Genomic DNA, 23,546 nt, shown 5'->3' with positions numbered 1-23,546 from the left:
GCAAATGGCACATGGTGCATTTTGCCACCTGTATGTTATACTCCTTTTATTGCAATGCATTGAAATCACTGCCAGGATATCAGTAATAAAGTATTAAAAATAGAGTATTAAGAAAATGGAGTATTAAACAAACTGTAACACCCCATGAATTTGGGGAAGAGGGTTCACATTCCTTCTCACCCCCACTCATAAAATAGTACTGGCTGACTCCCAACATTTACACTTACCTCTCACACTACTTACCTGCTCTTTATCAATTCCTTTTAATTTTTTAACCCTAATGTTTACCTTGCAGGGATCTTAAACCAGCTAATGTCCTGGTAACTAACGAGGGACATATAAAGATCGTCGACTTTGGTTTGGCAGCTGAGGGCGTGTTTGGAAAGAAAAAAATCAAGGGCGCAAAAGGAACACTGCCCTTTATGGCTCCAGAGGTATGTGACTGTGATTTAATTTAAATGCTTATAGCAGAGGTACTAGAGGTGTGCTTATACTACGTCTATTTCATGCATTTGAATACTCAAATAAAAAATATGTATTTTTAGTGTTTCGCTGTTACAGACTTGGGACCTGTAATCCAGAATGTTAGGGACCTGGGGTTTTCCGGATAACGGATCTTTCCTTAATTTGGATCTTCATGCCTTAAGTCTACTAGAAAATCATGTAAACATTAAATAACCCAATAGGCTGGCATTGTTTCCAATAAAAAATAATTATACCTTATTTTGGATCAAGTACAAGCTACTGTTTTATTATTTAGAGAAAAAGGAAATCATTTTTAAAAATTTTGATTATTTATATAAAATGGAGTCTATGGGAGAAGGCCTTTCCATAATTCAGAGCTTTCTGGATAACGGTTTTCCAGATAAGGGATCCTATACCTGTATATGATTTTTTTCTATACAAGGCAATTCAGATTAAAAGGGGAACAAAAGTCAATCACTAGGTGGGGGTGCCAGATAGCATGCTCTGGGTTCCTTCCTACACATCATTTTAACTGTTCCCAGGTAACCACTGTGCTGCCCAGGGTGGGACACATGCACCCTAGAGTAATTGCTGGGAGTTTACTACTCATGTGAACAGCTTCAGCACAAGAGAGAGTTACAGAAAGAGCAAAGGTTTAGTTAAATGCATGCACTAGAGGATTTTAATAACAATCTTTTTTCTTTCTTCAAATCTAGGTTTTAAAAGAGAAGAGATATAATAGAGGAGTAGACTGGTGGGCATTAGGGATCATCGTATCTAAAATGGCATGTGGGACCTCACCATTCATAGAGTACGGCAACAGTACAGAATGCCGTTTGTCGATTCTTCTTGAACAGCCATGCATTCTGATAAGGTTCAGCCCCGAATTGCAAGATCTCCTGCGAATGGTAAGTATTGGAATTTATGGAGAGGGTATAACTAGTTCTGCTATATTATATCATTTTCCAGAGAACTGATACTGTTCCTAGAGATCTAGCAGTGACACTAACTGGATATTCTTGTTTGCTGAATAGTGTATAGGCAATTGGACAAAATCCCTGTGCTATGAGGGTATTACTGACAGGTGTGTAGCTTCATATTAGCAATAAATATCTGATAATGTTTTCTTTCTTTAGCTCCTGAAGAAAAATCCAAAAGAACGACTGGGCTGCAATGGAAATATTCGGGAGCACCCATTTTTTAATGCCATTGATTGGGTGCAAATAGAAAACCGGACTCTACCACCTCCTTCCCAGCCAAAAGCAGTAAGTACATGACTACATGTGTTTTGGTAGGCTACTGCTTATTATGAATAGGCACTTATCTTGAAATCTCTAGATGTTTGTGTTTTAATACATATTCAGGGCTAGAGACCAGTGTCTTCCTGTACTACAGTATCTACATAGCCGGTTAGGACTAGGCCTAGGTTTATTAACTCTGTGGGAAACGCTCAATGGCATTCCACAACAAATACAATTGCACTTAATATTTTGTATTGTACTATTGCCATTTACTTTACTTACATTTTTTTTGGTAACAAACTAATTTATATTTTGTTTAACTGCAGTTGTCACCTGTGGATTTTAAGAAGACATGCGAGGAGCCACCATCATTCTTGGAGTCCCTGAAACATACTATCACATCAGGTGATCAGGTATCTCTTCAAGATATGGCATGTCTGGATTAAATTTCACAGGTTCCAGACATTTCTAGACCTTTTGGCACTGATGGTGATCTTATACCCTACCATCGTCCCCATGCCACGACAAACATCAGGCCCCATTATCAATTCAATGACTTCCAGTCTTCTGTCCTCATTATATCTCTTTCATCTCAATTTTGGCCTACCGGAGGTTCCATCAGTTGCCATCTGCCCCAGGGTTTGGCCCTTGATATAAAACTCTGCCTTTTTTTATTAGCCCCTGCCTCTGCCATCACCCTCTTCTAACACTTGCCACTAGTCATTACCATCAGCCTTTGCCCCCACACCAATGTTCTATCACTCACCATTTCCATTATTCCCTGGCTAAATCATCACCACCTATTTATGGGCCTTTCCATCTGGTTCTGTCTGACTCTTTCTATCAGTTACTGTCTCTGGCCCTCAGTCCATTTCATCGGCTCCTCACCTCTAGCCCTATTATCTATACTAGTGTCATTTACCGTGAGCTCCTACTATTGGGTCCTGTATCATCATGAATCCAGCATTACCATTGGCCCTAAAACCTTTGCACCCAGGGGTGATTCTGCCCTCACTTCAACCCTGAGGCAGCCTACCAGATGCCACCCCTTTTAACCCCCGTGGTTACCTTTTAACCAGGTAGAAGCGGGCTGCATCATTGTGCAGAGAAATTTCTCACTCTGCACTAAAATAGTCTAAATTCCCCTTTAAAAAAGATTAAGTTGACACTTAAGGGTACTAGGAACAACTTTTTGCCTCCCCTGTAACCCATAGGCATTACTGTCTGAGGCAAGTACCTCAACTAGCCTCATAGCGGGAGCTCCCCTATTTGCACCACACAGTACACTTTAATATTATCCCCACCTTTCATTCTAACTCCAGTTATTTCATTTATGTATGTTATGTTTGGCTAAGGTATATAACCAAAGGACTCTTATTTAAATATGGATTTATTTAAAACATGAATTTATCAAGACAACCTGTAATTGTATAGGCCATTAAATAGAAATAAACAGAAATTAAAACATGAAATAGGAAACTAGAGTATAGTCTAACAACAATACTGCACACAGTTCACTAGTGATCCAGGGATTTATCCGATTGCCATATTGGAGTCAGGAAGGAATTTTTTTCCCCCTCTGAAGCACACTGGACACAGCTTCAGATGAGGTTTTTTTTGCCTTCCTCTGGATCAAGATAAATAGGAATTTTATGAAGATAAACAAGAATTTTGTGAATAAAATGTTGAATCGTGTGGCTATTAATATTTTTTAACCTTACACATTAAAGTACTACTAATTACTAAATTATGCAGGATAAGGTAGGATGGAATGCTTAAAAATGACAGAATAGAGGAACAAAACGTATATAATTAAGTTAAAATAAAATGTCAAAAACTACATTGGTTAAAAGAACTCATAGTTCCGTATTACCTCATTAGAACCCCCCTATTATAGAACCACCCTCGTATTGGTAATTACATTTTTTTTAACAAATTTGCCTTAAATTATAGGAAATAAATTAAATATCAGGCATTTTATTCAGTGGTATAGGCATAGCAAGGGAACATATCATAGCTTAAATAAAATAAAATAAACTTGATTTCAATGATTAAATATGGTAGAAAATAATATTTAGGACCAGCAATAAAGTAGATGAATTTTGTACAAAATAACTAAAATAGACTAATTTAAACAGAAAAGTTGCAGCCATATTAATCCACAGGTGAAAGGTTAGTATTTCTGATAATTATTTAAATTAGCAGTAATTTTTTAGGGCTCACTGTTAAATGAAAGACCTTTGTCTTCCTCGGGTTCAACCAGCAATCTTTATTATTAATGCTTCTTGAACCTACGGAAGAAGAAATGTCTCTCTCAAACACTAGCTGTAATAGTTCTTAGTCCAAATAAAAAGTATATCCCAACAATACTTACTTTTTGCCTCTCTAATAAGATGGTTAGGATACAGGGGCAATTCTAGTGATGCCGCCCCCTGCTCCCCAGGGGTTACTTTTACTGAGCCAGAGTGGGTCCAGCGGGGCAGCGTCACTAGTGATTTCTGCACTAGAGGAGTCAAATTTCCAGTTTAAAAAAGAGAAATTTGGATTTTAAAGTTACCAGGAGTGCCTTTTTGCCACCCCTGCTAACTTGTGGGCTGCTCCAGTCTGAGGCGAATTTCTCAAGTCGCCTCATGGTGGCAGCGCCCCTGTTAGGATAGGTTAGGGACCTGCTCAGAGAGTCTACCTTGACGTGGTGGCAGGCTTGATATCCTTTGGCCAAACATATGTCATTTTCCTAAAGTACCAGAATGATTATTGGATGCCATTCAGGTTGTACAGAACTACACGATTATTGATTCTTGAGGCTTGACCACAGAAGAAACCAACTGAGACGACTGAAGATAAATCTCATCAGCGAATATTTCCTTTACTCAGTTTGATGTTCCTCTTTCTGTAATAAAGTTATCCAGGAATCCTATTGTTATGGTGTTTTCTGTGTATCATACCATTTATTGGCCAACACCTTCACTGAGTTATACTTTAGTAATCCTAGCATCACAGATATAGGGTTGCCACCTTACCCCTTTAAAACCAAACACATATGGAATACACAACCTGCATGGATAATTAGCAATTCATTTAGATGCATGGCTCCACATAAATCAGTTCAGTCTGCAGCAGCCATCTAAATGAATTGCTAATAAGCCATGCAGGCTGTGGATTGCACATGTGTTCAGTTTTAAAGGGGTGAGGTATGTGTCTCATTCACCCATCCATGGATAGATTTACTATAGCTCTGGTACAGAAAAAAAGTGTTAATATAGAGACACTGGCATGTGAGCAGGAGTTTAGTCTTTAATGTAGCAATATAGACAAACTGGCAGTGCTACATCCAGAAGTCCTTTGGGACGTGTCAGTAAAAGACAGTGAATGGAAGGGAGTGATTGTTTCCATTTCAGGATGATCCTGCTAAGTTCATCTTTGGTAAAGTTGCAGTACTTGCCTCCCTGGAATGGGAAGAGAAATGCAGTCTGTACTACTGTCAGTGGGGCAGCTGTAACAGCAGGAGAGGAGGCCTCTGTGGGAAGTGACTTTGTTATAAGTGGCCATGTATAACTAGGGAAATAGGAATCACACACAATACTGAAATTGTGCAACAACAGCTGCAGCCAGTTGGTTTATTTGGAGCAGCATGCACATATAGGCGCTAGGACTTCAGCCCCTTCCTCAATGCAATGCTCACAACACACAGCAAGTCATGTGACCTAATAAACCGCATTCCCATCTCCCAGCAAACTTGTCACTGCACCCTCAGCTTTGTGTGCGGTTCTTATTTCCCATTTAGGGAAGGAATCCACGGGCTATTTCGTCGTGATCCGACGCGCTGCGCAGGCGTCACGTTGGATGCGACAGAAAAAAGTTAAGTAATAGCTTTGTCGGATGTTGTTGCAGCGTTGATCCGACACTACTATCGGATGGAGACGCTGCATGCGGCGTTAGAATCTGACAGTCGTGTTGGATCTTTGATACGACTTCATCTGACATTCCATCTCTTACCTTATTTCCGTTGCATCCGACATGACGCCTGCATTTTTGCGCAGCTCGTCGGATCGCGCCAAAATTACCCGTGGAGTCCTGCTCTTACGGATCACGAGGAATGTGAGATTGCTTTAGTCTTAGACATTGGTATTTTGATTGCCCTCCTAAAAACACTACAAAATACTTGGGCAGCAAAACATCTTTGGCCCTGAATGTGCACTAATATTAGCTGCCAGAAAGCACCCAATCTGCCCACTATATGTAGAAACTGGGACAGCGCTGACCAAGGCTTATGTACTAATTCTAAAATATTAGGCAATATCTATAAAGCAATCAAACATTTAGTTTTAACTTATTAATTGCTCTGTGTAAATAAAAGCTGATTGCCCTTTAGTTGCTCTGGGTTATTAGATCAGGACACTACGGATTTATCAAGGGTCAAATTTCAAGGGTTAATAAACCCTCAAATTCGACCCTCGAAGTAAAATCCATTCGAATATCGAATTCGAAGGATTTAGCACAAATACTTCGATCGATCGAATAAAAATAGTTCGATCTAACGATAAAATCCTTCGATCTCGAACGATTCAAAGGATTTTAAGCGATCGAATCGAAGGATTTTTATTCTATTATCAAAAAAAACGTAGAAAGTGCTGGGGAAGGTCCCCATAGGCTAACATTGCAGCTCGGTAGGTTTAAAGTGGCGAAGTATGAAGTCGAAGTATTTTTTAAAGGGCAGTACTTCGACTATCGAATGGTCAAACGATTTAACTTCGAATCGTTGTAATCATTAGTTTCGATCGAATTTGATCGATTTGACCCATTCGATGGTCGAAGTACCCAAAAAAATACTTCGAAATTACAATTTTTTTCATTCGAATTCTTCACTTGAGCTTAGTAAATCTGCCCCTACATGTTTCTACATAGGTTTATCACAATCAAACCTGCACAAAATATTCACAGTGTTTGCATAGAAATAGTAGCACTCAGATTAGTATCATTTACTAACAGATCTACATCAATGTTCTAATTAAACCCAACTGTGTCCACTGCTGATAAACCCTGTTATTGAACTTGGATTGACACTGTCTTGAGTCAAATATGGCACTTGTTAGGTGTTTCATTCATTTGCTTCCCACTATAATCAGAAATCTGCAAAAATATAGGCTTCGGGTAACACTTTGGCAATGAACAATAATAAATAAAAAAACGAATAAGCGTTGTAAGGTTGATCCCAATACTGACTTACTGAAATTATTATTATCTTGATTATCAGCTTGAAAATAGGAATTCTGAAAGTTGTCCAAATGCATGTATAGCCTATGACAGCATATTTGAGTTCCATGTACAGGTATAGGATCAGTTATCCAGAAACTAAACCCCTTATCCAGAAAGCTCCGAATTATGGAAAAAACATCTCCCATAGACTCCATTAAATCAAAATAATCCAGATTTTTAAAAATTATTTCTTTTTTCCCTGTAATAATAAAACAGTACATTGTACTTGATCCCATCTAAGATATGATTAATCCTTATTGGAGGTAAACCCGGTTTGGGTTTATTTAATGTTTACATGATTTTCTACTAGGCTTAAGGTATGAAGATCCAAATTACAGAAAGATCCGCTATCCTGAAAACCCCAGGTCCCAAGCATTCTGGGTAACAGGTCCATTACCTGTACTTGTATAGTTTCACCAAACCCTAAAATTCAGCAGCCAAGTTCCAGGTACATCAGAATTAGAGTTAAATGTGTCTACATGGTTAATATAGTATATAACGCACCCTACTGTAATTTATAAAGCTATTAGATGTCACTGAAGAGTCAAGTGACATATATATACTTTTAATCATTACATAATAATATTGCTTTGGCTATTGGCTACAAATACAGATGAATGGCAGAATATTTAGAATAAACCCCCAGGAAGATCTTGGCCAACAGTTCAGTACCGCCAATCAGAGCGCAGCCAGTCCACATCGGTGTTACCAAATAGCCAATCACAGCCTTTATTTGGTACCCCCCAGGAACTTTTTCAATACTTATGTTGCTCCCCAACTCTGTCTATATTGGGTTTTTTATATGGGCTCATGGAATGTGGCTCATGGGTGAAAAAGGTTGGGGACCCTGCTCTAAGCAGCGTACTTGCCTACATGAAGACATTTTAGGACCATACCCACACAAACAAATATAGTATATAAAGTAAATTATTTAATACCATTCTTAAAAACTGTATGCAATGCGATATTTATAAATTTGGAAGACTGTCTCTAACTCTAAAGCAAAAGATATCTGAACCAAATTTCAGTATATTTATGCAGACGTTCCTTTCTTTGAGTTTCTTCATCGAATTGGGAAGGGTAAGGTATGTAAGTAGTCACTTGTTCACTTATAGTTTGCCCTTGATAAAGGCCCTAATGTGGGCCCAAAACGTTGGATACACAAGCATGAATAATAAAATATGATGGTTCACTGATATTGGAGTGTGTGTTTTTCTGAACCTTATTTATATATAAACTGTATGCTGATATGTTACTAATTCAAATACATTCAAATCTAATCATGTGGACTTGAATAAAAGTACTTGCTGAGAAAAATATGAATAGGTAATTTTCAATTCAGCAAAACTTGACAACTTTATAACAGTCTGAATACTTTTCCATGGTTTTCTGCCTAAAAAACTACTGATGCCAAGGAATGCTCTTGATATCCAAAATATGTCTAGCAAATGAATCCTATCAGATGACAAAATATTCAGGTCTGATTTGCCACCTTTTGTGGCATAATTCCTTCCACAGTCAGAAAAAGCAAACAATAACATGGAAGGCATTATGGAAACATGTAATTCCTTAATGCAAATGATTTCATGTCCATTGGTTGTGAGTACTGCAAAACTTCTGGATCCCTGGCCAAAAGCCACAAAAAGATCCAGAGTCTTCAGACTCCCCTTCGCCAAGGCCAGGGGAGCCCCCTTATCCCCAACTCCCCGGCCAAAAGGCACCTCAGGGGGGAAGGGTCTTTGCTGCAAAGTCTCTCCCTGTCCAATGTACAGATTATCTGAACAGGGAGAATCTTGCGTGCACTTAGCTGCTGTCCTATTTTCTGAAGCTGGCAGCAAGCTGAAAGTAGGGGGGCCCGGCTAATCAAGTAAGTGAAGCATGGCCAGGCCCCCTTAGACACCAAACCCTTCGGGCCCAGGACAACTGTCCTCCCTGTGACCCCTTGATGGCGGCCCTGAATATGGTGTCTGCTGTACAGGTACACACATGTTTGGGATAGTTGTGAAATCATAAACATAGGTGAGAATCATGTCCATACTGACACGTCACTGATAGTTCTGTCACCTGGAATCAACTCAGTAGTGCTACTGGAGGCACCTGCACACATTCTTCTTACAAAGACTTATATAAGTACTCTCAGTTACTGTTAAGATAACTATTCCAGTCCTACTGCTCGAATCCTTACAATGTTCTGCATATCTGTAAATGTTGTGTATGTAGTTTGTACATGTAGGGACCCATATGCTCCCCTATGGCTTTACATGCCAACACTTCCTTGTACTCTGGTTGCTAAGCAAAAGCCCATGTGACTACTGTAGCTCATTAGCATAATGTGTACAGCTTATCACTGGCCCAGAGGCTGATGACAAGTTCCTGCCACTAGTGCTGGGCAGAGGGCGGGACTTCCTCTTTCCCCCTGTCACTCAAGGAGGATGTGGTTGCTAATGGGAGTCTGGTGCTCAGACCCCAGTAAAGAGCATGCCTTGGTAAAGTCAGGGATACAGGGACCCCGTGAATGAGGTGTAGTCATGACAGGGTAGTTCTCTGTACCAGCACTTTCTAGGAAAATGAAGCAGATAGAGCTAGTTTAGCAAGAGCAGCCTGGCTCCAACTAGGAGGGATAGCAAGGGGGTAGCTCTCCTCTTATTGCTACTTGTTATTACTCATCTTTCTATTCAGGGCCTCTCCTATTCATATTCCAGTCTCTTATTTAAATCAATGCATGGTTGCTAGGGTTATTTGGACCCTAGCAACCACGTGAAATTGCAAACTGGAGAGCTGCTGAATACAAATCGAAATACGTCAAAATCCACAAATAATAAAAAATGAAAACCAACTGCAAATTAACAACCCTTTTAAAGTCCACTGATAATATTTTGACTGGACCTGAGCTTCTATGGGGGGTGCACAGTTTTACATTCAGATGCCATTGCATGCAGGCTATGTCACATGCCAGAGTGGCAGTTGGAATCAGAGGTCTAGAGACAAGTACCAGTGGCAGTTGGGATCAGTACTTTGGTTTGTCTCAGACCAGAGAGCATCTCTTGGGGATTTGCGGATTTCCAAGTGATTCAAAGCGATTTTACAGTGCGGAAAGGCGATTTTTATTTTTGCAGCTGAAAGCAAATTCACAAACTTTAGTTGAGGTTGCTTTTGAAGAAAGAAGAAAACCAACTTTAGTCCAATATTTGAGATCCTATTGGTACCGTCAAGATGAAGAGACGAATCGACGACAGGAGCAGCACCGAGCAAAGAAGTGGGAGAAAAAGGAGCAAAAAGGTGAAAAAACACGGGAGCAGCTCAGACAAGGAGCAAATAAAAATCCAAGGAGGAAAAAGACCCCGACGCAGCTCCTCAACAGAACGTAAGTAGAACCGGGTGATTTAATACGTCTGCATCAACTGTTTTTTGTACGTAATCCTAAAATATAATGAATCCTCATTGGTGGCAAAACAATTCTATTGAGTTGAAATGATTTTTTAGTGGAAAAAGTATTAATGATCTGTATCAGTTAAATGATCTCAGTCTATTTCAACTGTCAAAATATATTTGTCAGTTGGTTATCTAAAGAAGTGATTTATTATATATTTAACTGTGTCTCTCTGTTAATCTGTATCAGTGTAACTATATATATCATATATTTGTTTATTTATCTATATATATATAGATGTGTGATAGTAAATATCTGCAGGTGTCTATTTATTGGTGTCAATATATGTTTGTATCTGTTTAGTGAATGGCTGCTTCTATTGCAAAAACTTTTGCAGAGAAGAATTATTATTCCTGTTGTACTTATTTTTTCCATTAAAGGGGTGTTTTTTTCTGACTCTTTCCAATTTTCAAATGGGGGTCACTGACCCCATCTAAGAAACAAATGCTCTGTTAAGGCTACACATTTATAGTTATTGCTACTTTTTATTACTCCTCTCCTATTCATATTCCAGTCTCTTATTCAAATCAATGCATGGTTGCTAAGGTAATTTGGACCCTAGCAACCCAATTGCTGATGCTGCAAACTGGAGAGCTGCTGAATAAAAAGCTAAATAACTAAAAACCAATTGCAAATAGTCTCAGGATACCACTCTTTACATCATACTTAGGGTAAGGACACACGGGGAGATTGTCGCCCTGAATCTCCCCGTGTGTCCTTACCCTAAGTATGACCCCTGCCTTCCCACCGGTTACAATGAGATATCGCTAGTGGGATGGCACTCGCTTTGATTTCCAAAATCATCCAAAGTTTACTAGTGAGGCAACTTCGGGAGACTTCGGGAAAACGAAGCACCGAGATTGTCGCCCAGAAGAAGAGGCGATTAGTCGCCAGGCGACTAAATCTCCCCGAATTCCCCCATGTGCCCTTACCCTAAAAGTTAACTCAAAGGTGGACAACTAACTACTAATTACCATTCTTTAAATTTGTTTATAGCATCTCTCTCAGAAGGAGGAAGTGGATTAAAGAGGCCCCGTGTGGAAGAAGAGCTTCCTCTCCCAGTAGCAATCAGCAACTGCACCATCCATGCTGAGCTTGGGAGTGGAACATTCGGCAAAGTAAGTGCTGGGCTTCTGGGTAACCATACCTGTGTTTTCTTATTTAGTATTAAGGAATATAAGAAGCAGGGAATTCCCATATATCTTTAATGAAGTTTACCCTGACCTTTAATGGGGTTTAACTTAACCCGGTATGGTGGCTTACCAATTTTATAATCACAACTTTGTAACTAAAAACCCTGTTTTTGTAAATAAATATCCTTCCAGAGATACTAAACTACTTATCAAACAGAGGAATAGGGAATGTGCATTGATCAATCCCCCTCTTTTTTTTACATATCTTATATAAATAACTGTTAAGGAAAGGCCAGATAGACCCTGGTCTAGAGGCAAATATTCTGAGGTAAAAGGTGGGCCCTTCTCATAAATGTATCACTAGCAAATGTCTTGGGATGAATAGTCTATGTTTATTATATACAGGTAGAATGTGAAACAATTTGGAACTGGATTGTGGGGGAGTAGCACAAAAGTGGCCTATGGTGACAAAGGTAAATCCAGCCATGGATCATAGAAGTGGACTTCTAACATTTTATTTCTTATTCTGCCTTTTTTAGGTATGGTTGGTATCTTTTCCTAACAGGAGCCAACATATGGCCATCAAGGTCATCAAGAAGAGCGAAAAGACCAACATGTCCGTCATCATCACTGAGGCCCGGGTACTGAAGACGGCTGCTGGATGCCCCTATCTTTGCCAAGGTCATGGATCATTCCAAACACAGGTACAACATATCATCACTAACTATATAGGGTATTTCACATTTAGGTTAACTTAAATATTCCCAAAGAGGGCAGGATGTAAACAGGGTGGGTCACGGAATGTGCAGTGGAGTACCTGGGATACCATATTTGCAACTTTATATAAGAATACTCTTACTATACCAGAGAACCACAAAATGTATATAAATAACCCCATTTACGTTTTTACATTTTCCATGAGCTCCAAAATAGTATTCTTCAGAAAATGCCACCTATAGCTTTCCCTTGCCAGTCTACATAGGAGGCTAGAAGAGCTAGCATTCTTATAGTTATTTTAGTAAAGGCCAAGGACAGCAACCATGGGTGCAGGATGAGTAAAGGTGTGGGGCAGCTCAAGCTAAAACACACGCAAGATAAGCAGGTCCGCCATTGGGAGGGTATTGAGAGAGGAGACTGCATCAGAAGGGGGGGCAAGCCGAATAATGAGAGTAAAGCAAATTGTGTACATTATATATGAATTTACTTACCCAATTTCAGCAAAAACTGCACTCACTTGCCTAAAAACTTACAGTAATTTACATAGAAGCTTTTGTAACTTGCATATCAAGCAATGGCAGGGGCACATTTCACTGACCCCTAATGAATGAAAACCCTTATATTCCACTGCTCCCAATAAGCCGACTGACTTTAGCAAATATACTGCAGCTACGTATCAGTCTCACTGGGCCCCCTATAGTTCCTGAGGCCTCCAAGTAAAAGTAAAATCTACCTAACTGCTAATTAAACATTTATTTAGTACACAAGGATATTGACCAAAGAATGTTGCTACTGTGCGCTCACGTTCATGTCTCTAAAAAAGACACTTTGTGCAAAACTTTGTAATCACATGTTTTCAGCCATATGTGCTTGTAGTTATTTTGCCTTTTGTTTCTTTAACCAGCGGCATGCTCTGCTCGCTATGGAGTATGTCAGTGGAGGGACCCTAAGAAATGTCATCAGGAATGCCGGCCAGCTAGAGAAGGACTTAGTAACGTAAGTGACTTTATGTGTTTGTAATGGGGTAACAGAGCAGGAGCTGGCCTAGAGTACATGCAGAAATGAAGGATGGAAAGAGGTCAGCATTCGGAATCTTCAGCCAACTGATTTTCATCTTTTGTTTTTGTAAAGGAAATCAGCTAGGGAATCTATGTATGTAATATATCTGTAATGGCACAACAAATAATATCTTTCTCTTCTATAAAGTGCTGTCCTGTAGCTTCACTTCCCATTGCAGTAAACCCACTGTCCTTACAGCAAGCAAATATGTACAATCACCTCATTAAAATTTGCTAGAATGGGGCAAAAAGAGTTCTGTCTCACCCTGTATGGAGTGCAGCCTTTGTTAAGACACATGGAGATGTGACCGTCATTCAGAATGCTGAATGCTTGAAGGACTAGGGCAACCCCTTGCATTGAGCTGTAAGGGCCATGGTTTTATGTCCCATAGCACTCCTACAGGTGTGCCTAGCCTTGAGATAGTGGCCCTCATATATTACAGCAGGGCCAAAGCACCGTTATAATAATAACTATAGTATAAACAAAGCAAACAAATGTACTCACTATGGAAATGTTCATTTCTTTTCTCCAAAGATTCTACGCAGCAGAACTGGTGTGCGGCCTGCAGTTTCTCCACTCTAAAGGGATTATTCATCGGTATGTAAAATTTATAAACATCCCATATATTATCTTTCTGTTCATATATTGTTTCTGCAAACCTATTGTTCTCTCAAATAAAATTAATCTTATGCAAATGGCACATGGTGCATTTTGCCACCTGTATGTTATACTCCTTTTATTGCAATGCATTGAAATCACTGCCAGGATATCAGTAATAAAGTATTAAAAATAGAGTATTAAGAAAATGGAGTATTAAACAAACTGTAACACCCCATGAATTTGGGGAAGAGGGTTCACATTCCTTCTCACCCCCACTCATAAAATAGTACTGGCTGACTCCCAACATTTACACTTACCTCTCACACTACTTACCTGCTCTTTATCAATTCCTTTTAATTTTTTAACCCTAATGTTTACCTTGCAGGGATCTTAAACCAGCTAATGTCCTGGTAACTAACGAGGGACATATAAAGATCGTCGACTTTGGTTTGGCAGCTGAGGGCGTGTTTGGAAAGAAAAAAATCAAGGGCGCAAAAGGAACACTGCCCTTTATGGCTCCAGAGGTATGTGACTGTGATTTAATTTAAATGCTTATAGCAGAGGTACTAGAGGTGTGCTTATACTACGTCTATTTCATGCATTTGAATACTCAAATAAAAAATATGTATTTTTAGTGTTTCGCTGTTACAGACTTGGGACCTGTAATCCAGAATGTTAGGGACCTGGGGTTTTCCGGATAACGGATCTTTCCTTAATTTGGATCTTCATGCCTTAAGTCTACTAGAAAATCATGTAAACATTAAATAACCCAATAGGCTGGCATTGTTTCCAATAAAAAATAATTATACCTTATTTTGGATCAAGTACAAGCTACTGTTTTATTATTTAGAGAAAAAGGAAATCATTTTTAAAAATTTTGATTATTTATATAAAATGGAGTCTATGGGAGAAGGCCTTTCCATAATTCAGAGCTTTCTGGATAACGGTTTTCCAGATAAGGGATCCTATACCTGTATATGATTTTTTTCTATACAAGGCAATTCAGATTAAAAGGGGAACAAAAGTCAATCACTAGGTGGGGTCTCAGATAGCATGCTCTGGGTTCCTTCCTACACATCATTTTAACTGTTCCCAGGTAACCACTGTGCTGCCCAGGGTGGGACACATGCACCCTAGAGTAATTGCTGGGAGTTTACTACTCATGTGAACAGCTTCAGCACAAGAGAGAGTTACAGAAAGAGCAAAGGTTTAGTTAAATGCATGCACTAGAGGATTTTAATAACAATCTTTTTTCTTTCTTCAAATCTAGGTTTTAAAAGAGAAGAGATATAATAGAGGAGTAGACTGGTGGGCATTAGGGATCATCGTATCTAAAATGGCATGTGGGACCTCACCATTCATAGAGTACGGCAACAGTACAGAATGCCGTTTGTCGATTCTTCTTGAACAGCCATGCATTCTGATAAGGTTCAGCCCCGAATTGCAAGATCTCCTGCGAATGGTAAGTATTGGAATTTATGGAGAGGGTATAACTAGTTCTGCTATATTATATCATTTTCCAGAGAACTGATACTGTTCCTAGAGATCTAGCAGTGACACTAACTGGATATTCTTGTTTGCTGAATAGTGTATAGGCAATTGGACAAAATCCCTGTGCTATGAGGGTATTACTGACAGGTGTGTAGCTTCATATTAGCAATAAATATCTGATAATGTTTTCTTTCTTTAGCTCCTGAAGAAAAATCCAAAAGAACGACTGGGCTGCAATGGAAATATTCGGGAGCACCCATTTTTTAATGCCATTGATTGGGTGCAAATAGAAAACCGGACTCTACCACCTCCTTCCCAGCCAAAAGCAGTAAGTACATGACTACATGTGTTTTGGTAGGCTACTGCTTATTATGAATAGGCACTTATCTTGAAATCTCTAGATGTTTGTGTTTTAATACATATTCAGGGCTAGAGACCCGTGTCTTCCTGTACTACAGTATCTATCTACATAGCCGGTTAGGACTAGGCCTAGGTTTATTAACTCTGTGGGAAACGCTCAATGGCATTCCACAACAAATACAATTGCACTTAATATTTTGTATTGTACTATTGCCATTTACTTTACTTACATTTTTTTTGGTAACAAACTAATTTATATTTTGTTTAACTGCAGTTGTCACCTGTGGATTTTAAGAAGACATGCGAGGAGCCACCATCATTCTTGGAGTCCCTGAAACATACTATCACATCAGGTGATCAGGTATCTCTTCAAGATATGGCATGTCTGGATTAAATTTCACAGGTTCCAGACATTTCTAGACCTTTTGGCACTGATGGTGATCTTATACCCTACCATCGTCCCCATGCCACGACAAACATCAGGCCCCATTATCAATTCAATGACTTCCAGTCTTCTGTCCTCATTATATCTCTTTCATCTCAATTTTGGCCTACCGGAGGTTCCATCAGTTGCCATCTGCCCCAGGGTTTGGCCCTTGATATAAAACTCTGCCTTTTTTTATTAGCCCCTGCCTCTGCCATCACCCTCTTCTAACACTTGCCACTAGTCATTACCATCAGCCTTTGCCCCCACACCAATGTTCTATCACTCACCATTTCCATTATTCCCTGGCTAAATCATCACCACCTATTTATGGGCCTTTCCATCTGGTTCTGTCTGACTCTTTCTATCAGTTACTGTCTCTGGCCCTCAGTCCATTTCATCGGCTCCTCACCTCTAGCCCTATTATCTATACTAGTGTCATTTACCGTGAGCTCCTACTATTGGGTCCTGTATCATCATGAATCCAGCATTACCATTGGCCCTAAAACCTTTGCACCCAGGGGTGATTCTGCCCTCACTTCAACCCTGAGGCAGCCTACCAGATGCCACCCCTTTTAACCCCCGTGGTTACCTTTTAACCAGGTAGAAGCGGGCTGCATCATTGTGCAGAGAAATTTCTCACTCTGCACTAAAATAGTCTAAATTCCCCTTTAAAAAAGATTAAGTTGACACTTAAGGGTACTAGGAACAACTTTTTGCCTCCCCTGTAACCCATAGGCATTACTGTCTGAGGCAAGTACCTCAACTAGCCTCATAGCGGGAGCGCCCCTATTTGCACCACACAGTACACTTTAATATTATCCCCACCTTTCATTCTAACTCCAGTTATTTCATTTATGTATGTTATGTTTGGCTAAGGTATATAACCAAAGGACTCTTATTTAAATATGGATTTATTTAAAACATGAATTTATCAAGACAACCTGTAATTGTATAGGCCATTAAATAGAAATAAACAGAAATTAAAACATGAAATAGGAAACTAGAGTATAGTCTAACAACAATACTGCACACAGTTCACTAGTGATCCAGGGATTTATCCGATTGCCATATTGGAGTCAGGAAGGAATTTTTTTCCCCCTCTGAAGCACACTGGACACAGCTTCAGATGAGGTTTTTTTTGCCTTCCTCTGGATCAAGATAAATAGGAATTTTATGAAGATAAACAAGAATTTTGTGAATAAAATGTTGAATCGTGTGGCTATTAATATTTTTTAACCTTACACATTAAAGTACTACTAATTACTAAATTATGCAGGATAAGGTAGGATGGAATGCTTAAAAATGACAGAATAGAGGAACAAAACGTATATAATTAAGTTAAAATAAAATGTCAAAAACTACATTGGTTAAAAGAACTCATAGTTCCGTATTACCTCATTAGAACCCCCCTATTATAGAACCACCCTCGTATTGGTAATTACATTTTTTTTAACAAATTTGCCTTAAATTATAGGAAATAAATTAAATATCAGGCATTTTATTCAGTGGTATAGGCATAGCAAGGGAACATATCATAGCTTAAATAAAATAAAATAAACTTGATTTCAATGATTAAATATGGTAGAAAATAATATTTAGGACCAGCAATAAAGTAGATGAATTTTGTACAAAATAACTAAAATAGACTAATTTAAACAGAAAAGTTGCAGCCATATTAATCCACAGGTGAAAGGTTAGTATTTCTGATAATTATTTAAATTAGCAGTAATTTTTTAGGGCTCACTGTTAAATGAAAGACCTTTGTCTTCCTCGGGTTCAACCAGCAATCTTTATTATTAATGCTTCTTGAACCTACGGAAGAAGAAATGTCTCTCTCAAACACTAGCTGTAATAGTTCTTAGTCCAAATAAAAAGTATATCCCAACAATACTTACTTTTTGCCTCTCTAATAAGATGGTTAGGATACAGGGGCAATTCTAGTGATGCCGCCCCCTGCTCCCCAGGGGTTACTTTTACTGAGCCAGAGTGGGTCCAGCGGGGCAGCGTCACTAGTGCTTTTTGCACTAGAGGAGTCAAATTTCCAGTTTAAAAAAGAGAAATTTGGATTTTAAAGTTACCAGGAGTGCCTTTTTGCCACCCCTGTTAACTTGTGGGCTGCTCCAGTCTGAGGCGAATTTCTCAAGTCGCCTCATGGTGGCAGCGCCCCTGTTAGGATAGGTTAGGGACCTGCTCAGAGAGTCTACCTTGACGTGGTGGCAGGCTTGATATCCTTTGGCCAAACATATGTCATTTTCCTAAAGTACCAGAATGATTATTGGATGCCATTCAGGTTGTACAGAACTACACGATTATTGATTCTTGAGGCTTGACCACAGAAGAAACCAACTGAGACGACTGAAGATAAATCTCATCAGCGAATATTTCCTTTACTCAGTTTGATGTTCCTCTTTCTGTAATAAAGTTATCCAGGAATCCTATTGTTATGGTGTTTTCTGTGTATCATACCATTTATTGGCCAACACCTTCACTGAGTTATACTTTAGTAATCCTAGCATCACAGATATAGGGTTGCCACCTTACCCCTTTAAAACCAAACACATATGGAATACACAACCTGCATGGATAATTAGCAATTCATTTAGATGCATGGCTCCACATAAATCAGTTCAGTCTGCAGCAGCCATCTAAATGAATTGCTAATAAGCCATGCAGGCTGTGGATTGCACATGTGTTCAGTTTTAAAGGGGTGAGGTATGTGTCTCATTCACCCATCCATGGATAGATTTACTATAGCTCTGGTACAGAAAAAAAGTGTTAATATAGAGACACTGGCATGTGAGCAGGAGTTTAGTCTTTAATGTAGCAATATAGACAAACTGGCAGTGCTACATCCAGAAGTCCTTTGGGACGTGTCAGTAAAAGACAGTGAATGGAAGGGAGTGATTGTTTCCATTTCAGGATGATCCTGCTAAGTTCATCTTTGGTAAAGTTGCAGTACTTGCCTCCCTGGAATGGGAAGAGAAATGCAGTCTGTACTACTGTCAGTGGGGCAGCTGTAACAGCAGGAGAGGAGGCCTCTGTGGGAAGTGACTTTGTTATAAGTGGCCATGTATAACTAGGGAAATAGGAATCACACACAATACTGAAATTGTGCAACAACAGCTGCAGCCAGTTGGTTTATTTGGAGCAGCATGCACATATAGGCGCTAGGACTTCAGCCCCTTCCTCAATGCAATGCTCACAACACACAGCAAGTCATGTGACCTAATAAACCGCATTCCCATCTCCCAGCAAACTTGTCGCTGCACCCTCAGCTTTGTGTGCGGTTCTTATTTCCCATTTAGGGAAGGACTCCACGGGCTATTTCGTCGTGATCCGACGCGCTGCGCAGGCGTCACGTTGGATGCGACAGAAAAAAGTTAAGTAATAGCTTTGTCGGATGTTGTTGCAGCGTTGATCCGACACTACTATCGGATGGAGACGCTGCATGCGGCGTTAGAATCTGACAGTCGTGTTGGATCTTTGATACGACTTCATCTGACATTCCCATCTCTTACCTTATTTCCGTTGCATCCGACATGACGCCTGCATTTTTGCGCAGCTCGTCGGATCGCGCCAAAATTACCCGTGGAGTCCTGCTCTTACGGATCACGAGGAATGTGAGATTGCTTTAGTCTTAGACATTGGTATTTTGATTGCCCTCCTAAAAACACTACAAAATACTTGGGCAGCAAAACATCTTTGGCCCTGAATGTGCACTAATATTAGCTGCCAGAAAGCACCCAATCTGCCCACTATATGTAGAAACTGGGACAGCGCTGACCAAGGCTTATGTACTAATTCTAAAATATTAGGCAATATCTATAAAGCAATCAAACATTTAGTTTTAACTTATTAATTGCTCTGTGTAAATAAAAGCTGATTGCCCTTTAGTTGCTCTGGGTTATTAGATCAGGACACTACGGATTTATCAAGGGTCAAATTTCAAGGGTTAATAAACCCTCAAATTCGACCCTCGAAGTAAAATCCATTCGAATATCGAATTCGAAGGATTTTAGCACAAATACTTCGATCGATCGAATAAAAATAGTTCGATCTAACGATAAAATCCTTCGATTCGAACGATTCAAAGGATTTTAAGCGATCGATCGAAGGATTTTTATTCTATCAAAAAAAACGTAGAAAAGTGCCGGGGAAGGTCCCCATAGGCTAACATTGCAGCTCGGTAGGTTTAAAGTGGCGAAGGATTTTTATTATCAAAAAAAAAGTAGAAAAGTGCTGGGGAAGGTCCCCATAGGCTAACATTGCAGCTCGGTAGGTTTAAAGTGGCGAAGTATGAAGTCGAAGTATTTTTTAAAGGGGCAGTACTTCGACTATCGAATGGTCAAACGATTTTAACTTCGAATCGTTGTAATCATTAGTTTCGATCGAATTTGATCGAATTTGACCCATTCGATGGTCGAAGTACCCAAAAAAATACTTCGAAATACAAATTTTTTTCATTCGAATTCTTCACTTGAGCTTAGTAAATCTGCCCCTACATGTTTCTACATAGGTTTATCACAATCAAACCTGCACAAAATATTCACAGTGTTTTGCATAGAAATAGTAGCACTCAGATTAGTATCATTTACTAACAGATCTACATCAATGTTCTAATTAAACCCAACTGTGTCCACTGCTGATAAACCCTGTTATTGAACTTGGATTGACACTGTCTTGAGTCAAATATGGCACTTGTTAGGTGTTTCATTCATTTGCTTCCCACTATAATCAGAAATCTGCAAAAATATAGGCTTCGGGTAACACTTTGGCAATGAACAATAATAAATAAAAAAACGAATAAGCGTTGTAAGGTTGATCCCAATACTGACTTACTGAAATTATTATTATCTTGATTATCAGCTTGAAAATAGGAATTCTGAAAGTTGTCCAAATGCATGTATAGCCTATGACAGCATATTTGAGTTCCATGTACAGGTATAGGATCAGTTATCCAGAAACTAAACCCCTTATCCAGAAAGCTCCGAATTATGGAAAAAACATCTCCCATAGACTCCATTAAATCAAAATAATCCAGATTTTTAAAAATTATTTCTTTTTTCCCTGTAATAATAAAACAGTACATTGTACTTGATCCCATCTAAGATATGATTAATCCTTATTGGAGGTAAACCCGGTTTGGGTTTATTTAATGTTTACATGATTTTCTACTAGGCTTAAGGTATGAAGATCCAAATTACAGAAAGATCCGCTATCCTGAAAACCCCAGGTCCCAAGCATTCTGGGTAACAGGTCCATTACCTGTACTTGTATAGTTTCACCAAACCCTAAAATTCAGCAGCCAAGTTCCAGGTACATCAGAATTAGAGTTAAATGTGTCTACATGGTTAATATAGTATATAACGCACCCTACTGTAATTTATAAAGCTATTAGATGTCACTGAAGAGTCAAGTGACATATATATACTTTTTAATCATTACATAATAATATTGCTTTGGCTATTGGCTACAAATACAGATGAATGGCAGAATATTTAGAATAAACCCCCAGGAAGATCTTGGCCAACAGTTCAGTACCGCCAATCAGAGCGCAGCCAGTCCACATCGGTGTTACCAAATAGCCAATCACAGCCTTTATTTGGTACCCCCCAGGAACTTTTTCAATACTTATGTTGCTCCCCAACTCTGTCTATATTGGGTTTTTTATATGGGCTCATGGAATGTGGCTCATGGGTGAAAAAGGTTGGGGACCCTGCTCTAAGCAGCGTACTTGCCTACATGAAGACATTTTAGGACCATACCCACACAAACAAATATAGTATATAAAGTAAATTATTTAATACCATTCTTAAAAACTGTATGCAATGCGATATTTATAAATTTGGAAGACTGTCTCTAACTCTAAAGCAAAAGATATCTGAACCAAATTTCAGTATATTTATGCAGACGTTCCTTTCTTTGAGTTTCTTCATCGAATTGGGAAGGGTAAGGTATGTAAGTAGTCACTTGTTCACTTATAGTTTGCCCTTGATAAAGGCCCTAATGTGGGCCCAAAACGTTGGATACACAAGCATGAATAATAAAATATGATGGTTCACTGATATTGGAGTGTGTGTTTTTCTGAACCTTATTTATATATAAACTGTATGCTGATATGTTACTAATTCAAATACATTCAAATCTAATCATGTGGACTTGAATAAAAGTACTTGCTGAGAAAAATATGAATAGGTAATTTTCAATTCAGCAAAACTTGACAACTTTATAACAGTCTGAATACTTTTCCATGGTTTTCTGCCTAAAAAACTACTGATGCCAAGGAATGCTCTTGATATCCAAAATATGTCTAGCAAATGAATCCTATCAGATGACAAAATATTCAGGTCTGATTTGCCACCTTTTGTGGCATAATTCCTTCCACAGTCAGAAAAAGCAAACAATAACATGGAAGGCATTATGGAAACATGTAATTCCTTAATGCAAATGATTTCATGTCCATTGGTTGTGAGTACTGCAAAACTTCTGGATCCCTGGCCAAAAGCCACAAAAAGATCCAGAGTCTTCAGACTCCCCTTCGCCAAGGCCAGGGGAGCCCCCTTATCCCCAACTCCCCGGCCAAAAGGCACCTCAGGGGGGAAGGGTCTTTGCTGCAAAGTCTCTCCCTGTCCAATGTACAGATTATCTGAACAGGGAGAATCTTGCGTGCACTTAGCTGCTGTCCTATTTTCTGAAGCTGGCAGCAAGCTGAAAGTAGGGGGGCCCGGCTAATCAAGTAAGTGAAGCATGGCCAGGCCCCCTTAGACACCAAACCCTTCGGGCCCAGGACAACTGTCCTCCCTGTGACCCCTTGATGGCGGCCCTGAATATGGTGTCTGCTGTACAGGTACACACATGTTTGGGATAGTTGTGAAATCATAAACATAGGTGAGAATCATGTCCATACTGACACGTCACTGATAGTTCTGTCACCTGGAATCAACTCAGTAGTGCTACTGGAGGCACCTGCACACATTCTTCTTACAAAGACTTATATAAGTACTCTCAGTTACTGTTAAGATAACTATTCCAGTCCTACTGCTCGAATCCTTACAATGTTCTGCATATCTGTAAATGTTGTGTATGTAGTTTGTACATGTAGGGACCCATATGCTCCCCTATGGCTTTACATGCCAACACTTCCTTGTACTCTGGTTGCTAAGCAAAAGCCCATGTGACTACTGTAGCTCATTAGCATAATGTGTACAGCTTATCACTGGCCCAGAGGCTGATGACAAGTTCCTGCCACTAGTGCTGGGCAGAGGGCGGGACTTCCTCTTTCCCCCTGTCACTCAAGGAGGATGTGGTTGCTAATGGGAGTCTGGTGCTCAGACCCCAGTAAAGAGCATGCCTTGGTAAAGTCAGGG

The 23,546-nt window shown here is 39.4% G+C and overlaps 3 protein-coding genes across 3 annotated transcripts in view; 2 read left to right on the top strand and 1 right to left on the bottom strand.

The window, feature by feature from the left end:
* Positions 1-23,546, bottom strand: part of rarb.L (retinoic acid receptor beta L homeolog) — a 620,347-nt gene that overhangs the window by 397,822 nt on the left and 198,979 nt on the right. The gene's annotated exons all lie outside the window — the stretch shown is intronic.
* LOC121394596 (protein kinase C-like) lies at positions 1,006-1,971 on the top strand. Its single transcript, XM_041566015.1, has 2 exons — positions 1,006-1,373; positions 1,602-1,971. The coding sequence occupies exons 1-2, from the start codon at positions 1,248-1,250 to the stop codon at positions 1,740-1,742; spliced, it is 267 nt and encodes an 88-aa protein (XP_041421949.1). The 5' UTR covers positions 1,006-1,247; the 3' UTR covers positions 1,743-1,971.
* On the top strand, positions 14,903-15,965 carry LOC121394595 (protein kinase C-like). Its single transcript, XM_041566014.1, has 2 exons — positions 14,903-15,363; positions 15,592-15,965. The coding sequence occupies exons 1-2, from the start codon at positions 15,238-15,240 to the stop codon at positions 15,730-15,732; spliced, it is 267 nt and encodes an 88-aa protein (XP_041421948.1). The 5' UTR covers positions 14,903-15,237; the 3' UTR covers positions 15,733-15,965.

The sequence above is a fragment of the Xenopus laevis genome, chromosome 6L (genome assembly GCF_017654675.1).
Source record: "Xenopus laevis strain J_2021 chromosome 6L, Xenopus_laevis_v10.1, whole genome shotgun sequence".
Lineage (NCBI taxonomy): Eukaryota > Metazoa > Chordata > Amphibia > Anura > Pipidae > Xenopus > Xenopus laevis.
Note: the sequence above shows the minus strand (reverse complement) of the source record. Positions and strands in the feature narration are given on the sequence as shown.

Bases quoted from the DNA above. Each gene is read 5' to 3' on its own strand.
- LOC121394596 (XM_041566015.1), top strand. From the start codon at position 1,248: ATGGCATGTGGGACCTCACCATTCATAGAGTACGGCAACAGTACAGAA. The intron at 1,374-1,601 runs GTAAGTATTGGA...TTCTTTCTTTAG, and splicing joins TGCAAGATCTCCTGCGAATG to CTCCTGAAGAAAAATCCAAA.
- LOC121394595 (XM_041566014.1), top strand. From the start codon at position 15,238: ATGGCATGTGGGACCTCACCATTCATAGAGTACGGCAACAGTACAGAA. The intron at 15,364-15,591 runs GTAAGTATTGGA...TTCTTTCTTTAG, and splicing joins TGCAAGATCTCCTGCGAATG to CTCCTGAAGAAAAATCCAAA.